We start from the raw sequence: 21,484 nt of genomic DNA, 5'->3' as shown, positions 1-21,484 counted from the left end.
GGTTTTGTAAAACTCTTTCTGATGATTTTTGGGGTTATTGGTGGAATTTCAAAGATCGTTGTATATTTAGGAAAATATATATATAAATTTTAATGGTTTTATAAACATTATGAGAATCGTTAGAAAGTTATCTATATACAAAATAAATAAAAACAAAAATAATTTTTGTTTTTGTTTTTCCTTTTTTATTTTTTATTTTATTTTATAAATTTATGATTTGATTAGTTTTGATGTAATTAAAATCAAGTGAGGTTTTTTTTAAGAAGAAGAGGAACTGAAAACGCTACAATGATTGATGATTGATTTCCCAAGTAGATGTCATCAACATTCTTTCTTGGTTTACAAAGCTCAATTAAGAGGACGAGGGACTTGTTTGATTGACATTGCAAAATTTCAAAAAAAAATCATTGAAGACCATAGACAAGCAAAGCTCCAACAGCTCCAAGACCGACCAATAAGCCAACACTGACACCAATCGGAGGCAATCCTTCTCCTATGACCTTTCTTGTGTTCACGTCATATTTTGAAAACCTCTTCTTTGGTGCTATGCATTGAGGACATGTGTATGTATCATACTGGAAATAAATACAAGACACATGAAAGTTGAGATGACAGAACAGTTGCGGCCACGCAAGTATGTGGCCACACAAGTATTTTATTATCATTAGCGCATACATCTGCGATAATTAATTCACGTCTGCACATGTGTGATATTACCATTAAACCAATTTTGAATTGCCGCAGACATCCGCCTGCACATGTGTGATATAACCATCAAACCAATTTTCAATTGCCGCAGACATCCGTTAAAACCATTTATCTAGTTGCGCAGACCTCGTTTATTATTTGATTTTATAATTATTGAATTTTAACTTTCATTATGATGAGACAAATCGTCACATGAAAAGGAGCTACCCGTTAGATAACACATCATACTACCAAACTAAGTTTACCGTCAAGTTGTCACATCATAGCACGTATTTTATATTCAAAGCTTGTTTCTAATGAAATTTTATAATTTTATTGAAATTTAAAATTTTCATTACGATAGGACAAATCGTCGCAGCAAAAGGAGCTACCCGTTTAGACACCACATCATACTTTTACTTGAATATGTTTAGACAATCATTAATAGTGGGATCTTATTAAACTATCACTTATCATATAAGATTATTTCTTTGCAAAATCTTATCCTAAGATCTCACCATTAATGATGCCCTTACCGTCGAGTTGTCACATTATAGCACGTGATTTTTATTCAAGAGCGCTCATTTGACTGCATGTGACCATCTCCAATGGTTAGCTCTATTTCTTGTTCTAAATAAATTTATTCAAATATCTTTTATTCAATATTTTCTTTTACCTTCTTCTTAATTCCTCTAAGAATTTTAAATTTAACCCACTTAAGTTAATTTTAAACAAATATCTATTAAAATTATGACATTATTAAAAACTATATTTTTCCCACAAATTATCCACTAATGCGTTCCGAATTGAGAAATGAGCTTCTTTGTCTTTGATTTGTCTATATTTTAATATATTAATTAGTTTAGTAACTAAGAATTTTATAATATAAATGTATGTTACGATAAAATTCCATTATATAATTTTGTCTAGGTATAACATGAGAATATATTAAAGTTGAGGAGTATTTTGTGAATAGTGTTGCTCTCATTCGACGAAGAATCATTTTATCAAATTTTGGTGTTAGCATTCCCTAATTCGAATTACAGTATGAGCAATTTAACAAGATCGAGCGAAGTATCAAGTTCCCGTACAAGAAGAAGAGTGTTTGGTGTGCCAACGAGATGTTGGTGCGGGGAAGTAGTCATATCACTAATTTCCACCTATGATCCTAATCCTTATCGTAGATTCTATCGTTGTGCTTATGCTGCGAATTTGAAGGTAATTTTTTTGCTTTTATCCTCCAGTTTCTTGATTTTTAATATAATAATCAAGATTTTTTTTGACAGCTTTGGAACGATGATCATACGCTTAAACGGGTAGATGAAACCTTCCTTAATGAGATTGACACATTGGCTACAAAGAATATTGGACTTGAACAACATCATAAGAGCTTAGTACAGAAAGGTTGGAGTTTAAGAAGATGCAAATGAAGATTGAGGAAGAGGTCTTCGAGAAGGTTGAAGATGCTTTGTGTAAATCCAAATCATGGAATAAGAAGATGACGATTTTCATATTGTTTGTGTGTATGGTCATGATTGGAAGCAGCAAAGTACTTGGTTGATGAAGATGTTGTTGTTATATGTATTGTCATGCTTCCTATTGTTTTTAATTTGAGTTGATCAAACTTAAGACAATGAGTTTTTCATGTTCATTATTATTTAACAAACTTGTAATTATTATTTAACCAACTTTTACAACCTTAGTTGTAGATTACATAAGATTAACCAATATATGCTAATGATTTACAGAACCATGATATTTGTATGCACATGAGTTTACAATGTGTATGCTCTCTTTATTAGCGCTTATAGTTATCGTTTACAAAAGGATTAAGGGTTTTCAAGATGACGTGTCGACATACATTTAGCTCCGTTTATCCAATATGATGTGCCGACCTAAATTGACTGGACAACTTATGATTTACAGAATCCTGATATATGTATGCACGTGAGTTTACAATGTGTATGCTCACTTTATTAGCGCTTATAGTAATAGTTTACTTAAGGAATAAGAAGATGTTATGTTGATAGCGCTTATAACAATCTTCTTTTGGTAGATGGAACACATCTAACTGAAAATTTCAGAGGTGTTATGTTGATAGCAGCAGGAAAGGATGCAATTGAGAGTATTTCCGATAACTTTTTGAATTGTTAAATCGGAGAATGATGTTTCTTGGGAATGGTTCTTTACTCAGCTGCGGGGTGTGATTATTGATGATAATAATTTGGCCATAATTTCTGACCGTAATCAATCAATCCCCAAGTCCATAGCTAACGTTTTTCCCGCAGCCAAATAGGGTGTATATTTCTATCACCTCAAAAATAATCTCCTCGTAAGGTACAAGAAAGACGCAATGATAGGTCAGTTTAAAACTGGCTGCATATGCATATCGACCCACGGATTTTAAATATCATTTTAAAGTGATTCGAAATCATAACACTAATTTAGCAAATTACTTGGAAGAAGCTGATTTTAAGTTATGGGCTTTAGCACATTTTCCAGGAGATAGATTCGGTATAATGACGAGTAACTATGCAGAATCAATTAATGGCGCGCTTTAGGAAGATAGATCATTTCCTATTGCATATTTCATATATGCTATTAGACAGTTGCTGTCAAGGTGAGAAGAAGCTGTCGGGCTAAAAAAAAATTAGGGAAAAGGTTGAAGCCTTGTTATATATAAGACACGATAAACAAGACGGTTTAAATGTTCAATTTATTGATTCATCCCGTAGCTTTGTTACAGGTGGACGATTTCCCTGTATTGTTGATCTACAACAGGTAAGCAAGCTAAAATGTGTGACTTTTCCTGTGTACTAGAACGTGTCTGGCTGTTTAGTGTTTGCCATGTTTCTCCTTTCATGAGTCTTTCTTCTTTCATTGCATAGTTGCACATTGATGCGGACATCAGAACTAGACCAAATTGGAAGCACACCCAACCAATCGGTCCACACACCATACCGGTATACATGGAGAATTTTGGAGAATCTTTGCTCAAATGGAGTTCTGATCAAGTACAAGGTGAATGGTTAATTATTCACTTTGATATTAACCCTAAGAAGTCCAATAGTTCAAGAGGGATCAAAAATTAGCAAGTCAAATCACCTTATTGTTGGAATATGACTGTTGCACTCTTTTTCCCTTGTCTAGGGTCAACACCAAGTCATTAAGGAATCATTTATCATTCATATGATTCAAAGATGATAGCTGATGTACATTCTAATCTACTCCATGACGAACGTGTTGAACTACTCGCTGACTGATACTAGGATTTTTCTATCAATTACCCTAGAGTACTATCATGTCATTGCAGTACAATAGGTATCAGTCCAATCAGGTGAGATGGTAGCAATCAAGATGTATCAGAAATGATAAAGTCAAGCGAAGTATAAATGATTTTTGGTTTTCAATGATCCTAAGCGAACATGTTAAACATGCGATAAATGTAAGGTTGCAAAACATAGAATATCATGCATAAACAGAAACGAAGTAGCTATTAATACCAAACTTGCAAATGACAAATGAAATGAAGCAGAAAACACAAATGGATAGAAGATCCCGAGGATGAGGTTATTGATGTAGGTCGAGTATGCTAATATACTTTGGGTGTTTATCAAACTGCAAACATACTAATCCCTAGACAATGAACTTCTAATACTAGTCAATCCAATCTCTTGGCAGAAACTATCAAGTTTACAACACTTCCTAATCTCAGTTCTCATTGATGAAACATGTAGTAAACATGCATTAAGAAACAGCTCATTAATGTCAATAAACATCTTAGACAACCAATCGCTTGGGCTAAGCATGTAAATCTCTAGCACTAGTTGGTTCAGACATTTCATCATACACCTTTCGAGCATGAAATGTCTATGACCTAGTTCCAATTGATCAGAGAAGAACTAGCTGATAAAACTCTAATCCATAAGGGAAACAAAACGAATCTAACATAAACACCCTAGCAAACTAACATCTTCCACCTAATCTATCCCATCCTCAAGAACCCTAACACTACTCAGACACAGAAATCATGTTAAACATCATAAATCTAAAATCGTTCAAAACAGCATAATAATTAAGATGATAGGAAGATAAACAATAATGATTCAAGAACTAAGTGCAAAATTTTAATAACTTAAAAGAAATCTGAATTACAATTCTCTCGATTGTTTGGTGGCTAACAATAAAGACCTAAGAATAAAAACTCGATCCCTTGGGCAATCCACATGAGACATATTTATAACAAAGTTTGGGAAAACCTTAAAACATAAAACGACAACGTAAAAGCGGTTTAAAAGTTGTAATGACCTTGTTGGTCGAGTGAGCGTGTCGAGTAACACATAATTTCTTCTCTACATCATTACATACTCGACCGTGTACCTCGAATGAGCGTGTCGAGTGATCTGTGAAATCATCTGCTACTCCTTTACTTTGCTCGATAATGTCACTCGAGTGTGTGCATCGAGTGACGGGCTGTTCTGCTTCGCGTCCCTTCTGTTCACTCGATCTGCTACTCGATCGTATACGTCTGCTGCTCCCTCGATTGTCAATGTATTTGCAATGTATCTCTGATGCCTACTCTATCATCCCACTCGATCGTACGCATGTTGAGTAACGTTTGCTCCTCTGCTTCGCTCTGCATGTCTCCTAAGTACCTGAAACACTCTGAATATGCAGAATGTATGCAAGACATGCATGATATGCATAAAACCTACTTAAGTATGTAAAACATGCAGAAAGGGATCAATATGATGCGAATCAACAAGTGAATGATGCTGAAAGGATGATGAATACATGGTCAAAAAGTGATAAAATTCAGACTTATCATGACAAACATGCTGAACTGCTCAATGACCCGACAGGCTGAAGTACACCAGATTGCGAGATGTGACGACTTTAAGTATTTTGACACTTGGTGCAGCCATGAAGGGAGCCCACACAGTCGTTTGATTTACTACAAAGTCCCAGCCCACAGAGAACATTACAAGAGAAGACCCAAGTCCAAACCACCCTTTGAATCAAGGTCGTTGATCTACTTGGAGCGAGATAAGGAAATCATCCTATGTTTTGATTTTGACGTGCCCCAAATTCATATATGGAAACCAGGTGAATATCTAGACCACACAAGACTTGTGCAACACGACATTTAGTACACCTTTGCACACAAGAACCCGATGAGTCACTACTTACCATCCATGGAGCCAAAGGAGATCAAGGTGCAAAAACTCCTTGCTTATTCACTTATGCATGTCTTGAGGCTTCCTAAAATGAACATAGACACTCCAAGGAGTCATGGATTCGCACCCAAGCTTTCAAGACTCAAGGCATCTCTCTAGTTGCCTTATTTTGCCGATTTGGTTCATAAATGCCCAACGGCTAATGTATTCAATTTTGTGCGATTTGTTTCTTGTTTTACATTATTAGGACGTGTAGCTGAGCCTATATAAGCTTATTAGATTGTTCATTGTAATTACCCTTGATCAATTTTAAGTAATAGAAAGTTTCTTCTTGTCAAAGTTTGAGTCTTTGTCAATTTTGTTCTTTTGTACTTTCTGAGTGATTTACTTAGTGCTTTAGACACCTGCGGATTAAGTTTGTTGAGTATTCAACATCCTTCATTCTACTATTGATCGAGTGAGTCGATTATCCCACTGATTGAGCGAGTCAATCACCTGATCTATCCTTTGTACCACCCCTTGATTCACGAGAGAATGCTTCAGTCCAGGTTGTGAATTCCACCTTCCGCAAGCTAAGCTTGGAATCTCTTGATCATCAAGTGATCTAAAGTTGGAGTGATTCCAGTCTCGTATCATCTAGTATCAGAGCTTCAAAAGCTCCTATCCAAGGTTGTATCTTTTTAACCTATAATTTTTTTTTTCTATTTTCTTATTATTTATATTTTTATGTAAATAAAAACACCAAATAAACAAAAAATTCTTGATTTATTCTTGTTATTTTCTTCAATATTTTATCGGAAAAAAAGTTTGACTTATTTAATTTTCTTATTTCTATCGGATTTATTAAAAGAAAAACTGAATTTTTTCTTTTGTTATTTGAATTTTTCGGATTTATTAAAAAAATCATTTCTATTTTAAAGTATTTTCCTTATTTGTTGATTTACTTTTGATACATCTTTCTTTTGCTTGTGCAAGATTCTTCTATCACGAAGACCAGAGCAAATATGGAGTTTATTAAGTTTTACTCAGATGATGAACTTCAAGGAGAAGAGCCTTATCAAGTCATGTCGGATGAGGAAGACAACTATGGAACGGTCTTGTGGCAAAGAGATGATAGTTTTGCTTCTGATTCAAGAGATGAACCAGGACATGAAGCACCAGAACCAAAACCGCCTGACTCATACAACAGCAATAAAGGCTATTCTAAACCATGGATTAAATTTAGTAATGATTTTTCCAGCCATGGTTCAAAATCTCCATTGACCCAAATTATGTCGTTTTTAGGAAACGATGATTATCTTAAGCGGACAGAAGACATGGGGAATAAAAGAGCAACAACGAAGAACTACCATTATCGACGTCTTCCAAGGAATGAAGAGAAGACCGACCATCACCTCTTGTCACACCGAGTGCCTACATCCTCACATCAAGCAAACCAGAGAGACAAGTATTTCTGTACAAATCCACGAGTGGTACAGGAAGTGATTCAAGGGTCATCAATTCGTTGTGAACAACATCAGAGTGGTACACGTCATCCCCTAGCTGAGAGAGATGCAAGGACTAGTAAGCTAAGAGCAGGAGAGCTAAAACATGGTGCTCAAAGAGACCCGTTGCTATCCAATCCCAACGGAACCCACAAGACAAATTACAGGTTATCTCTAAACAATGGCTATGAGTATTTTGGACCTGAAAGTTTCTACAGGACATGAAAGAGATTATCTACAATGGGAAATTAACATGGACAAGTACTTTAGGTACTATTCCATTCCCAAATCGTTTATCCTTTTGAAAGAGTTCAATTACCTCAGTGCAATGTAGTACAAAGGGTTTAATCGATCCAAATGGGTGTGATGCAATCAAACAGGATGCAACAGAACTAATCAAGTCAAGCAAGTGAATAACAATTTTGGATCATCAACTCTAATGCAAGGAAGTAAATAACAAAATGATAAGCTAAAGATCTAAGAACACTACTAAAGATATGCTAAGCATGCAAGAACTACAAAAGCAATATTAAAAGCAGAAATGAAAGCAAGTAAACAATCAGATGAATAACGGTCTCAAGGATGGGCTAATGGGGTAATGAATCTTCTTAATCTCTTAGGGATGCTTAACATGCTCAAATAGATCTAATCCTAGACAATGAACCACTTAACCTAAACAGTCCAATCTCTTGGCAAAAATTATCAAATATAAGGCACTTCCTAATCTAACCTTTCATTGATGAAACATACAATAGATAGGCATAAAGATCAAGCTCATTAATGTCAATCTACTCCTTAACATCTAATCTCTTAGGTAAGTAAGCAGATCTCTAGCATTAGAGGATCAGACATTCCATTGAACACTTTTTGGGTGCTAGAATGTCTAAGATCTAGTCCCATATGGTTAATTCAAAAACTAGCTATTAATTCTCCTAATCCAGAAAGGATCTATTGAAATCTATACTTAAGCATCCCTATAGATTAAGATTCCTCATCACCTAACCCATCCTCAAAACCCTAGAAAACTACTCAGATCTGGAATTCATCATCAAGAACACAAACCCAAAAATTGCTAAATCATGCATAGCTAGATAGATAATGAACTAAGGAGCAAGATAATATAAAGAAGCAGCACTAAAAACTTAATAGATCAAAAGATATTAAGATTACAAGTTTCTGGAAATGTTTGGTGGCTACAGAGAAAAACCCGAACGAAACTCGATTTTTTCTCTGAATGACCCAAGGTCTCTATTTATACTAAGTAGTGGAAGCCCTAAAATAAAAAAGGCAAATTTCAAAGTCGATTTGAGGTGAGCTCGATCGGGTTCATGTTGGACTCGTTTGGGTCCTCTTCAAGCTTGTCCGTGTCCAGCTTCTTTCCCTGGGCCCAATCGCTCGGTCGTGTCCACCTTGGTCGGGCCGGTACACTCGATCGGGTCCATGTCTTCGAATGCGCAGAAATGTCCGAGTGTACTTGTTTTAATTCTAAAATGCAAAAGATATGCAAATGCTTATTCTAAAAATCCTAAATGTGAAATATGAAGGAAAAGAAGCTAAAACTCCTAAGAAATAAGATTCTAAACATATGCTTTTAAATGTAAAAATATAGAGTTATCAGTTTGGTTGGTAAAAACCGTTCAAACCCAAAAAATTAGAAAATTAGATGTAAACTTTTGATTTCGGGTAAAATCGGAATAGAACTATTGATTCGGGTAGTTTGAAGACAAAGTCAAAGTTCTGTGTAATTCTAATACGATGTGTTAATTTTCCGGAAGAAATAGGTCGTTGATCCTCAAATTTTTTTTCCATATTTATGATTATCTCTTATTTTAATTTATATGTAAAGCATATTTATAAGTGTGTTAGACTCTGGAGTTTTTGTATGATGATAACAGGTTTGCTTATTATTAGTATAGTTAAAATTTGTTTAATATTTGTAGTTTTGCATATTTATAAGTGTGTGTTAGATTCCAGAGTTTTAGTATGAATATAACGGGTTGGTTTATTATCAGTATAGTTAAACTTTATTTGATATTTGTAGTTTTGCATATTTATCAGTGTGTGATAAGAATCTCCCTAGGATTCGACACTCTTAAGTTGAGCAAGGATATATTTGGCTTGAAAGCCGTGGTACGGAATAGAAGTTGAATGGTTGATGGATATCACAAGAAGCTTGCGGAATAGCTTCATGATAACGAACTTATATCCTTTGGATAGACGCACCAAAGAGGCTAAGAGTTTTGATGGATATACACACCAACAAGAGAAAAGATGGATATACACACCAACTAAAAGATCTCCTTAGAGAAAATGTTTTTGATAAAAAGAAAGGTAAGTTCTCCAAGAGATTACAAGGGAGTTTATAAAGAAGAGAAAGAACAAGCCTTGGAACTCTCAAAAATACAAAGCAATAAATTAAAAACTTGAAATTTAAAAGATAGATGGACCCTCTTTCTCTTCTTGGTCGTGGCTTCTTAAGTGCATAAAAGCCCTTGGGCTTTTTATTCAACACATGGGCAATGCTGAAGTGAAACAGCTGCCTCATTAAAAACCTTGTCAAGAAAACCTAATGGGACAAAACTTGACAAGGGAAAAAGAGTACAAGCATGACACTTTTCCCATTGTTGAATCACTTAGCTTGGATTGAAACCAATGTGGTTTGACAAGGTTTTCCTTCATACTTGATGTCTTGATCGTGTTGGCTCCGAATCTGATTAAGTAATCCTACAACAGCTTCGTTAAACAGTTTAGCTCTTGAATGAGTCATTGGACCAGTTGGTGTGTCAAGAGCATCCTCGACTACAAGCTTATCCTCCTTTCCTAGTTCCTTATCCTCCTCTCTGAGCTGCTTCTCCTCAGCTACGAGCTCAGCTTCTTCAAGTTCCAGCTCCGGTTCATGCTCCATTTCCTTAGTGCTATCCATTATCATATCATCCCTTCCCTCTTGAAAAGGATTTGACCCCAAATCTGTTTCATCTGCAATAAATGGTACTAAGTCTGAAATATTAAAGTTGTAACTCACATTGTACTTACCTTGTCGGCGAGTCACTTATCCGTTTGACTATCTTGAATGGACCATCGATTCTGGGCATTAGTTTGGATTTCCTTTCATTGGGAAACCGCTCCTTTCTTAAGTGAACCCAAACTTAGTCTCCGACTTTAAAAATCAGTTCACGTCTCCTTTTGTTAGCTTGCTTAGCATAGAGTTTTGTCTTTTCTTCTATGTTATTCTTAGCACTTTCATGAATCTGTTACACAAGCTCGTCCTTCTTTTTCCCATCATTATTGACTCTTTCACTCAAAGGCAAAGGGATTAGATCGAAAGGTGAGATGGGGTTGAACCCATAAACAATTTGAAAAAGAGAATACTTAGAAGCAGAATGCACAGCATGATTATATTCAAATTCAATATAAGGCAAGCATTCTTCCCAAGTTCTCAAGAGAGTACCCAATCCTCTATTAACAACTTCAGTTTGACCATCAGTTTGCCGATGACATGTTGTAGAAAAAATAACTTAGTTCCTAATTTAGACCACAAAGTTTTCCAAAAATAACTAAGGGACTTAGTGTCTCTATCCGAAACTATGGATCTAGACATCCCATGCAAACGAACTATCTCCTTAAAGAACAAATCAGCTACATGCAATGCATCATCAGTTTTATGACAAGCAATGAAATGAGCCATTATCGAAAACTTATTAACCACAACAAATATTGAATCTTTTCTAGTTCTAATCCTAGGCAATCCCATCACAAAATCAATTGAAATATCAGTCCAAGGGTAAATAGGAATAGGCAAAGGAGTATACAAACCATTGGGTTGAACCTTAGATTTGGCTTTCTTACAAGTAAGAAATCTTCCACAGATTCTTTCAACATCATGTTTCATGTGTGGCCAGTGGAAGTGGTCTTTCATGACTTCCAAAGTCTTAGCGATACCAAAATGTCCTATTAGTTTACCCCCATGAGCTTCCCTGACAAACAAGTCTCGAAGAGAGCATTAAGGAAACACACAAACGGTTCTCATAAAAGAGAAATCCGTCTTGTCTATACTAATAACCTGAGGAAAACTTCTCACAAGCTTTATAAATTTCTTAAAAATCAAGGTCAGTCGCATAAATTTCTTTTATTTGTTCAAATCAAAGAAGCTTAACATCAAGAGTAAAGAGTAGGGTGTACCTTCGAGATAATGCATGAGCAACTATATTATCTTTACCTTTTTGTACTTGATGACATATGGAAATGTCTCAATGAACTCGACCCACCTAGCATGTCTTTGTTAAGTTTATGTTGGCCTTTCAAGTGCTTAAGCGACTCATGATCAGTATGAATGACGAATTCTAGGCCACAAGTAGTGTTGCCATGTTTGGAGAGCTCGGACTATCATAAGTTGGATAGTTCAGCGTCGCTTCTCCAAGTTTCTCACTGAAATAGGCAATAGGCTTTTTATCTTGCATTAGGACAGCTCCAATACCTATACCTGAGGCATCACACTCAATTTCTTTTAAAAAAATCAGGCAATATCAAAACAGGTGCGTTAGTGAGCTTTTCTCTAAGGGACTGAAAATTGTTTTCTTGAGCTTGCTCCCATTTGAATCCAACATCCTTCTTGATAACCTTCGTGCATGGTGCACCAATAGTACTGAATTCCTTAACAAATCTTCAATAAAATCCAGCAAGGCCATGAAAACTTCTAACTTCTCCCATAGGCTTAGGACTTGGCCAATCTTTAATAGTCTTACCTTTCTCCTCGTCAACCTTAACTCCATCTGCACTTACAACAAATCCTAGAAACACAAGATTATCGGTGCAAAAGGTGCACTTCTATGGTTGGCATAAAGATATTCCTTTCTAAGGACATTCAAAACAGATTCTAGATGCTCAATAAAGCTTTTGCTGTAAAGTAAGATGTCATCAAAGTAAACTACAACAAATATTCCAATTTAAACTCTTAGAATATGATTCATTAACCTCATGAATGTACTAGGTGCATTTGTCAACCCAAATGGCATAACTAACCACTCATACAACCCATGCTTAGTTTTAAATGCAGTCATCCATTCATCCCCTTCTTTCATCCTAATTTGATGATATCCACTTTTAAGATCAGTTTTAGAAAATATACTAGAACCATGCAATTCATCAAGCATATCATCTACTCTAGGGATAGGGTGTCGATACTTCACTGTTATGTTGTTGATGGCTCGGTAATCAACACACATGCGGCAACTACCATCTTTCTTAGGCACAAGCAAGACCCGAACAGCACAGGGACTTATGCTCTCTCTAATATGTTCTTTCTCCATGAGCTCGTCCACTTGTCTTTGTAGCTCTTTTGTTTCCATCGGATTGGTTCTATAGGCTGGTTGGTTTGGAAGTGAAGTTACAGATACAAAATCGATTTGGTGCTTAATTCTACGGATTGGTGGTAGAACTTTCGGATTATCCTATGGAAATACATCCTCAAATTCCTGCAAGAGGTTAGTCATCTCACTCGGCAGCAAGTTGCTGCCAGCAACAGTGCAAGGTTAGCTAAATTCGTAAGAGCTTCTTTAAATATAAATAATAGCATTGGTTGATCAGAACTCAAAGCTTGCTTAGCCTCACTAGCCTTTGCAAAGAAACTTGGTTGTTTGGTAGTTTGTTCTTCTTTTTGTTTTAGATGCATCTGGTCGAGATAAACCTCATGTGGAGTCATTGGGACCAAACAGTTTTTCTACCTTTGTGCTCAAAGGAATAGCAATTGGTGAAACCATTATGCATCACCCTGCGATCAGATTTCCATGGTCTGCCTAGAAGGATATGCATAGCTTCCATTGGTAACACATCACACAATATCTCATCCTCATATTTGCCGATGACGATGGGGACAACCACTTGATTTTTAACCTTCATTTCTCCACTATCGTTAAGCTTTGGATGCTTCTTTACATTCAATCCTAGATTCTTGACCATAGTATCACTCACCACATTGGTACAGCTTCCTCCATCAATGATGAGGCTGCAAATTTTTCCTTGAACATGACAACGCATGTGAAACAAATTTTCTCTTTGCTCTTGCTCTTCAGTCTTAGACTGAATGCTCAAAGATCTCCTAGCGACCAATAAATCTTCTTTAGGCGGCAGCTCTACATTTTCTTCCAAAGGTGAATCTAGATTCTCTTCCTCAGATTCTATATCTCCATTATCTAGAAGAATCATGATTCTCTTGTTGGGGCATTCATTCGCATAATAAATAATGTGGAAGCCACTTATTAACATTTGTAACACCTCACATCACCAGTTCTAGATGTGGAAGCTACTGCTACACCTTTGTAATCTTGAGTTGTTGCATAAATATATGAAAATTAAAACAATATGACTAGGCGACAGAAAAAATGAACAGACAAAGATGAACAAAGATAAAAGGGATAGAGTACTCAACTTTAGAGCGTGCTCTGATACCACTTGATAAGAATCTCCCTAGGATTCGGCACTTTTAAGTTGAGCAAGGATATATTTGGCTAGGAAGCTGTGGTGCAGAATAGAAGTTGAATGGTCGATGGATATCAAGAAGCTTGCGGAATAGCTTCACGATACCGAACTTAGGTCCTTTGTATATATGCACTAAAGAGGCTAAAAGTTTTGCTGGATATACACACCAAGAAAAGCAAATCTGGATATACACACCAACTAAAAGATCTCCTTACAGAAAAGGTTTTTGATAACAAGAAAATTTAGCTCTTGAACGAGTCATTGAACCAGTTGGTGTGACAAGAGCATCCTCGACTACAAACTTATCCTCCTCTCCTAGTTCATTATCCTCTTCTCCGAGCTGCTTCTCCTCAGCTACGAGGAAAATTGTTTACAAAAGTAACTTTCGAATCAAGAGATCTTGAAAAACGAGCAAGACAATCTGCTTTTGAATTACAGTCACGAGAAATCTTTGTTAAAGAAAACGATGGAAATAATGCACGTAACAGAAGGAAATCGGCTAAGAGGTTGGAAAATGCTGGCCACTCTTGCGGGTCTTGTACCATTGCGATAAGCTCAGCACAATCTGATTCAAAAGTATGACAGTCAATACTTCTTATAAGAATACTCTCCATAGCCCATATTATCGCTTCCAATTCTGAATGAAGTTGTGAAGGATATTCCCATATTAGCGCCTAGTAGATATGTTTGCTCCTCTCCTCTGAAACACCACCACCCCAAGCCTGTAAACGTATTCCCTGACTTCCACGAACCATCAGTTCGACATCGAAGGATTAGCGAAGGAGTAGGTATAGGTTCTAATGGTGGAATTGCTTCAGTCGGAATAGTTTGTGGCTCTTCCCATAATAATTGTTCACTTAACCCCTGATTTATAATGTCAACCGGTTCTGACTGAATTCCTTGGAAAACCTTTTTATTTATATCCTTCCATAGAAACCACAAAATCCATGGAAATAAATATTTTTTCTCCTTCTCCCTCAACCAAGGAATCACACTCCAAAAAATGAAGTATAGATGCACAAATCTCGAGTTATAAGGAAAACCTCCTTGGAGCATTGAAATTGTAGACAAATCCCAAATTCGCCTCAAATGCGTACATTCAAAAAGCGCATGTTTAATTGTCTCGATTCCGAGAAGCTAAGCAATCCATGACCGGAAGTGAACCAGTGGCAACTTGCCAAATAAAATGTTTGATTTTTGGGGGAGCACGAATATGCCATGCATACGCTTTTAAGGCAGTATAACTTGGATTCTCTTCAGCCTCTCCACTCAAATTTTGTGCTAACCAGTACCCAGATTTAACCGTATATTTTCCTGATTTTGTATACTGCCAAATCAATCTATCTGGCTTATATGTTTTACCTATAGATATACCTTTAATGATACGAATATCCTCCGGATGCAAAATTCATTCAGGATGGGTAATAAAGTGATTAACCTTTAGATTTGGGTGAAGCAAACTTCCTCGTCCAGAAGCTGGTCGTGGATTAATATCAGGTATCCAAGGATCTTTCCACACCGAAATGTCAAATCCTAACCCTATAGACCAACGTGCCCCCTTTTGTACCATACTCTTTGTCCAAAAAATACTTCTCCATCCAAAAGATTATTAGTGTAATTAGAATTTGTTAGATAATAGTAGTTTTGGGTATTCTATAACTTATTATCATTATACTTTGAAATTTTTATTATGCCTGAAAATTTCTGTTTTTATTTGGCCATTAAAAGGAAAATATTAAAACCTTTGTATTGTATAACATAATATATTTTTTCTTATTACAAAGTATAATGTTTTAGTTTTTGGTTGTGAATATATGTTGTATACGTAATTCTTTTCCATCTTAAATGTAAAGAATCTAATTCTATAAAACCAAACAGGTTAATTGTCTATTTGGGTCAACAAATCTGAAAACTTTGTCAACAACAAACCAAAGCAATAAATGATGTAAAAAAATACAAGAATTAAGGGTATGTTTTGTTTTTAAGCTCTCGTCTCTTTGTGGTTCATCTACTTCACATAATCGATTCAATATCACTTCGACAGTTATGAAACATTCAGATTCTAATCTTTTTCCACCTTCATCTCTTTTAGTTATTTAAAAATATGATCTAAAAGATGCTTATAGATTTGGTTTTATCCTATATGGACGGAAATTTCAGAAAATACATTTCAGATCTCTTAAGGGAATGGTTCAGAATCATAATCCAGAATTTTAAATATCACTGTAATTTCAAATAATGGTCACCCATGTATGCATTCAACATCTACACTTGGTCGATTTGTCATAATTAAACACATGTTTATGCACAAAAAATACAATGCATGCAATGCAAAGCCTAGATTCTACAAGGCAAATATGTATAAATGATCAAGTAATGAGACCTAGAATGACAAAAACAATGCATAAAACTAGTGCTAAAATGAGTAAATCCAGACATATCAACTCCCCCAAACTTATTCTCTGTTTGGCCTCAAGCAAATTCAAAGTAGGAAGAGAGGTTTGAAGGTAGGGATTCATAACCAATACTTGTTGCTAAAGTAGTTAAAATCAATGTCCTTGTCTATAGTTCTAGAATGCAAATCATATAAGCCATACTCTGAAGACTTTAGCCTCGCTTATCTCAACACAAAATGTCATCAGTTATAGAACCTAGGCAAGCATTCAAATCAACCATTCTTTTTAACATTCTTTAAGTAGTAACCATGAATTTGGATGTGAAGTGAATACAAAATCATTTGGCTAGGTATGAAAAATATCAAGAGAGAAAGAGGGTCTCCTTTAAACAGATTTAAAAGTTTAAGTACAGGGGTCTCTCAGTGAACAAGATTGAGCTTTTTGGAGAATGCTAAAGGTAAGGGACCAACAACTTGGAAGATAAGTTAGAAACCCTAAACTATGAACCCTCTATTATATATATTTGTCACTTTACCTATACAGAAAACATGGTTAGATACTATCCTAGACCCTCCCTCAAACTTAAATTACACAGTCCCTATGTAACAAAAGCAAGTAGAATGATCTAGGATCTAAACAACAGAAACTCTAAATGAAATGCAACGGTATAAACAATGATATAGAGAAGGTGTGTACCTCATGGGTTGAAGAAATAAGAGCCCATAGCCTGGCTCATCAGGTCATAAGTGTAGCTTGGAATGTTCTCTGCATCTATGGTCGGATGCCTAGTCGGGTAGGAAATCGATTGCTTGTTCTTGTTCATCCTCTGATTCAGACTCGGACCGAAGCTCTTGTTACACTCGATCAGATGCTGTCGCTGAGCTCCTCCTGAACAGACTTTTCCTTGTATCAAATGAGGGTATGGGCTGAGGTAGGAGATCAATCTTCGAGGCTCCATGTGTGGAGTAACTCCTGGGCATGACAGATGGTGCAGCTGCAGGAGGAGGTCCTGCTGGAGAAGAAGAACAACTAACCTTCTTTTGTATTTCTTTGATATGAGCTCCCATGTCCTTAACTCACTTCTTCAATGCTTTGATTGTCATAGCTTGAAACTTGTTCCACTTCTGAAGAAGGTTGATATTCTTGTGAGCATCCTTAAGACTAGCTTGTCTTCCCTGAGTCTCTTGACTCTGCTCATATCTATACCCACATCAGCCTCTTGACTCTCCTCATCCATCATATCTATACCCACATTAGCCTCTTGACTCTCCTCATGAACAGCTTGTGAACTAATAGAACCATACAAAAGCTGAGTGGCAAGCCAAAAGTCAATTTTCAAACCTGTTCCTATCAAAGTAACTTCTGCATTAGGAAGAATAATCCTAGAAGGTAGAGCGGAGGGATGGGTAACTTGTAGAGAAACCTTCCTCCCACATTCTCATGAGCAATGAAGCGGTTTCTCTTCAATTAATCTATTTCAATGAATGCAGGCTTGTGCACTCTTCCCAACAAATTCACAACACACGCCACACGCAATGGCGTAATAATAACTCTTATATAGAATTCTTCTCTAGAACCTCTAACACGCATTCTTGCTGCCTAATCTTTTAAGTACATCAACAGATCTAGCAACACAAATGTGAGATCCCAATCGTCCCTATCACTAGCTAGAACCGTTCCATTCCTAGTATTACTCAACACTCCAGACAAGGCAATTTCTATCATTTGAAGTTCTCCCTCATTCAAGTTCCCAGTTCTTTATGCAAGTACCTGATCATTGTACTTCGTATTTGAGCACTCTTTGTCTTTGTTGAAGCATAGACTTCATTGTTTCCAATTGTTGCCCATAGAGCTCTCAACTCCTCCTTATCAATTCGCTGGTTAATCCCTTAACCGGTCTTGAACCCATAAAGCTTGTTGATCTCCTTGAATGAAAGCCTGTTCTCACGACCTCTAACTGTGAATATGATGTAGCCTAAACCATCCTCCAGAAACATTTCAGCAAAATCGTCATAGAACTGAACATGCAGAGAACTCAAGAATTGGCAAGTTTCCTCCTTAAACGTTTTTGTGTTCATCTTCATTAGATCATTCACACCAAACATTTCAAATAGATACTTGGCATCTCTAGCAATCCCCAACTTAACCATTATCTCCTTATGCGGGAAACAAGTTACTAAAATCTTCATCTCTTTGAAGATTATGTAAAGCTCTTCATGATTCAACTCTCTCATTCCCTGCATTGATTGCTCTTCTACTGCATTTTCCTCTGTATCCTCAATCATAGGCTCTCTAGCAGGTCTCTTTCCCAATGAAATGTGCTCTCTTGCCCTTAAGAACTCAACACTTGCTCTCGCATAACCCTGTTCATCATCAGAATCACCACCATCAAGCTGTTCAAACTCGATTTTCTTCTTTGCAGACCGAGATGAAAAGGTCCATTGTTCCTTCCGTGGTATTCTTTATGATAGATTATTTCCAAGTATGATGTTGGTGATTGGCTTGAAATCGAGAATTTCAAAGTCTTGGATCAATATGGATCTTGCAAAACTACTACTTATCGATACAAATTTATTATTTTGTGTCAAACCATGATTAAGAAGGTTATGATTGTTGGAGGTGGAGAGTATTTTGATTTTATCGATTATAAACATATATTGGATGGTTCTCATTGTGATGATTACTTGGTCGGTAAGTTATTTCAACATTATGTTTTAAGATGAACTAAAACTATGATTTTTGTCTGCTTCCATATTATTTTACATTAAGATTTGTATTCATACTGATTACTTTTCATATTTTTAGATATCATTGGAGAGGTTATACACGTAGGAAAGTTTGATACTTGGCACCATATAGACAACGACAATGAACAGAAAAATAGCAATCAAGCTGTGTCTAAATCAAGCTCCGTTTATATTCGTCATCTCTTTAAGTTTATTTGCCGAGATGAACTGTCCAACAAGGGATGCACTTCCAACGTTCGTTGTCTTTATGATTCTGAACTCAAAGATTCTGACGATGATAGTATTCACAGTGATGATATTGACGACAGAAGCAATTGATGAGGACTATGAGCAAGCTGAAGAAGAAGAAGATGAAGAAGATGAAGGTTTTTATGAGATAATGGATACAGAAAACGATGAATATGGGAGCGATGGATACGGCGACAGTAGTAATACTGAAGAAGAAGATCATGAAAACGATGAAACTGAAACTGAAACTGAAGGATATGATGATAGTGATAGCGACGAAAAAGATCATGGTTATAATGATACACAAGAAGAAACAGATGATGAGGAGGAATATAATGCAAGTGAATCTAATGAAGATGAAGAAAAAAGAAGAAGAGGATATTGGTAATCAAAATGTCGACGAAGAGGCCGATGACCAAAAAGATTATTTTATACACCATAAGATTTCTTTTGATCTTCGAAACACTAGGTATTTTTTTCTAATTATGCAAATATTTATTATAGTTCATTTTCATTATAAATATATCTGGTATGATTATATATACCTAATGTTTATATTTGCTCTTGCCAATATAGTGGAGTAATTTTAGGATGTGAGTTGATTGGATCATCGGCCGTTAACTTCTTTAAAGCCTACAAAACTTTACAAAACCAAAGTCTGATTTGTGTGATTTGATGGGAGAGTGGTAGATGTTTTACAAGGTACATGTTCATGTGATTATTCTTTAGCTAACATGTTTTATCAAAGATAATTTTGTATATTTGTTATTTAATATATTAAAAGATTGTTATTCTTATCATAGGAAAAAGAACTGTGTCTAACACCATTTGTACCCAAATAAGACTCAATCCAAAGATTCCCGAGGTCGACAACTTTGTAGCAATGTAAGTTTATTTACATCTACACATATTATAGTTAACCTTTGTTATGTGAGTGATATAGCTTTGTTTTCAATCTTATTTTCTTAGGAATCCAAGGAGGTCCACCCGCATAAGTAGACAACATCTATGATTAAGAGAATTGCTATATTTATTTTCCATTTTTTTCATAACATCTATGAATAAAATTTTATTTTATGTTCATAGTTTATATTCTTTAACAAAATAGTCTCGATTAAAGGAGTAGTCAAAAGGCTCACGTTCGCTCTCAGAAAAAATAACTAAGTTACCCTTAATGGAAAAATACCTCTGGGTTATAATTTTTTTCTTAAGCCTTACTTAATTTAAAAAACTATTAAAATCGAGTGTTTTGAAAACAAAATCAAAGATTTAGCTCAGCCCGGATTACCGTTTTATCATTAATGAAAAAATTCCCCTAACTTAAAATTTTTGGTTAGTTCTTATTTAATCAAAACCTAACGATAAAAAATGGAAAAATCTAACCTAAAATTGGAAATTTTATAACTAAAGCCGGAATTGTTTTATAAATTTTACCATAATCAATGTGAATAACTTTCACTTGAACTAGATATAACAAATACCATATATATTATAATTACAATAATTTATAATATTATAATAATAAAAAGGTTCTAATGTAACAAAACATTATTTTGACAAAAACAAATTAGAGCTTGCGGATCAATATGTTAAACGGGTTAGAAAGAATATGTTATATGATGAATTAAATATTATTTTGAAACTTTAAACTTTAAGGAATAAAAATACAAAATTCTAACATTTTGTATTGTATATTTTGGATAAAATATTTTATGACGGTATGCTGCTGGTTAAAACTAATATTCAAACCTCCCTAAAAATGATATAAAAGACAAAAAAAAATACATGATCAAGTTCTATATACCACTTAATTCTCAACCTTCAGATTAAATCATTCAAAACAATTGATAACGCTAGGAACCTAACCTCTTGCTTTCACAAACTGTTACACGTGTAACCGCAACTACTTTGTTTTAATTAATCAAACTATATATCCACAAAAACATATTTTTATATTAAAGTAGTATTTTAGATAAACCATCATACCATAATTTCTATTAATCATAAAAAAAAATACAAACATTGTTCCGCGGCGTACCGCGGGTTCAACCCTAGTTAGTAGTAAAACGGCTAACATCTCATTTCCCCTCAAATTTAAATGTTGTATAAAATTCTGAAAATTGAAACAAAACACAATATAATTATTTGAATGTAATTATAAGGCCTTAACTAATTACACTAATTGTAAAGGAAGTACAGTTCAATATGATTTGAATGTAATTATAAGGCCTTAACTAATTCCACTAATTGTAGACGAAGTACAGTTCAATATGATTTTCTTTTAATTATGG

At 35.3% G+C, this 21,484-nt stretch overlaps 1 protein-coding gene across 1 annotated transcript; it reads left to right on the top strand.

The window, feature by feature from the left end:
- The first annotated feature begins 19,167 nt into the window (after positions 1 to 19,167).
- Positions 19,168 to 19,581, top strand: LOC111828971 (prostatic spermine-binding protein-like). Its single transcript, XM_023777570.1, has one exon. The coding sequence runs from the start codon at positions 19,168 to 19,170 to the stop codon at positions 19,579 to 19,581; it is 414 nt and encodes a 137-aa protein (XP_023633338.1).
- Positions 19,582 to 21,484: the final 1,903 nt, after the last annotated feature.

Source organism: Capsella rubella, unplaced genomic scaffold (assembly GCF_000375325.1).
Source record: "Capsella rubella cultivar Monte Gargano unplaced genomic scaffold, Caprub1_0 scaffold_8, whole genome shotgun sequence".
In the NCBI taxonomy this organism is placed as follows: domain Eukaryota; kingdom Viridiplantae; phylum Streptophyta; class Magnoliopsida; order Brassicales; family Brassicaceae; genus Capsella; species Capsella rubella.
The sequence above is the reverse complement of the archived record's forward strand: the minus strand, read 5'-3'. Positions and strand labels throughout refer to the sequence as shown.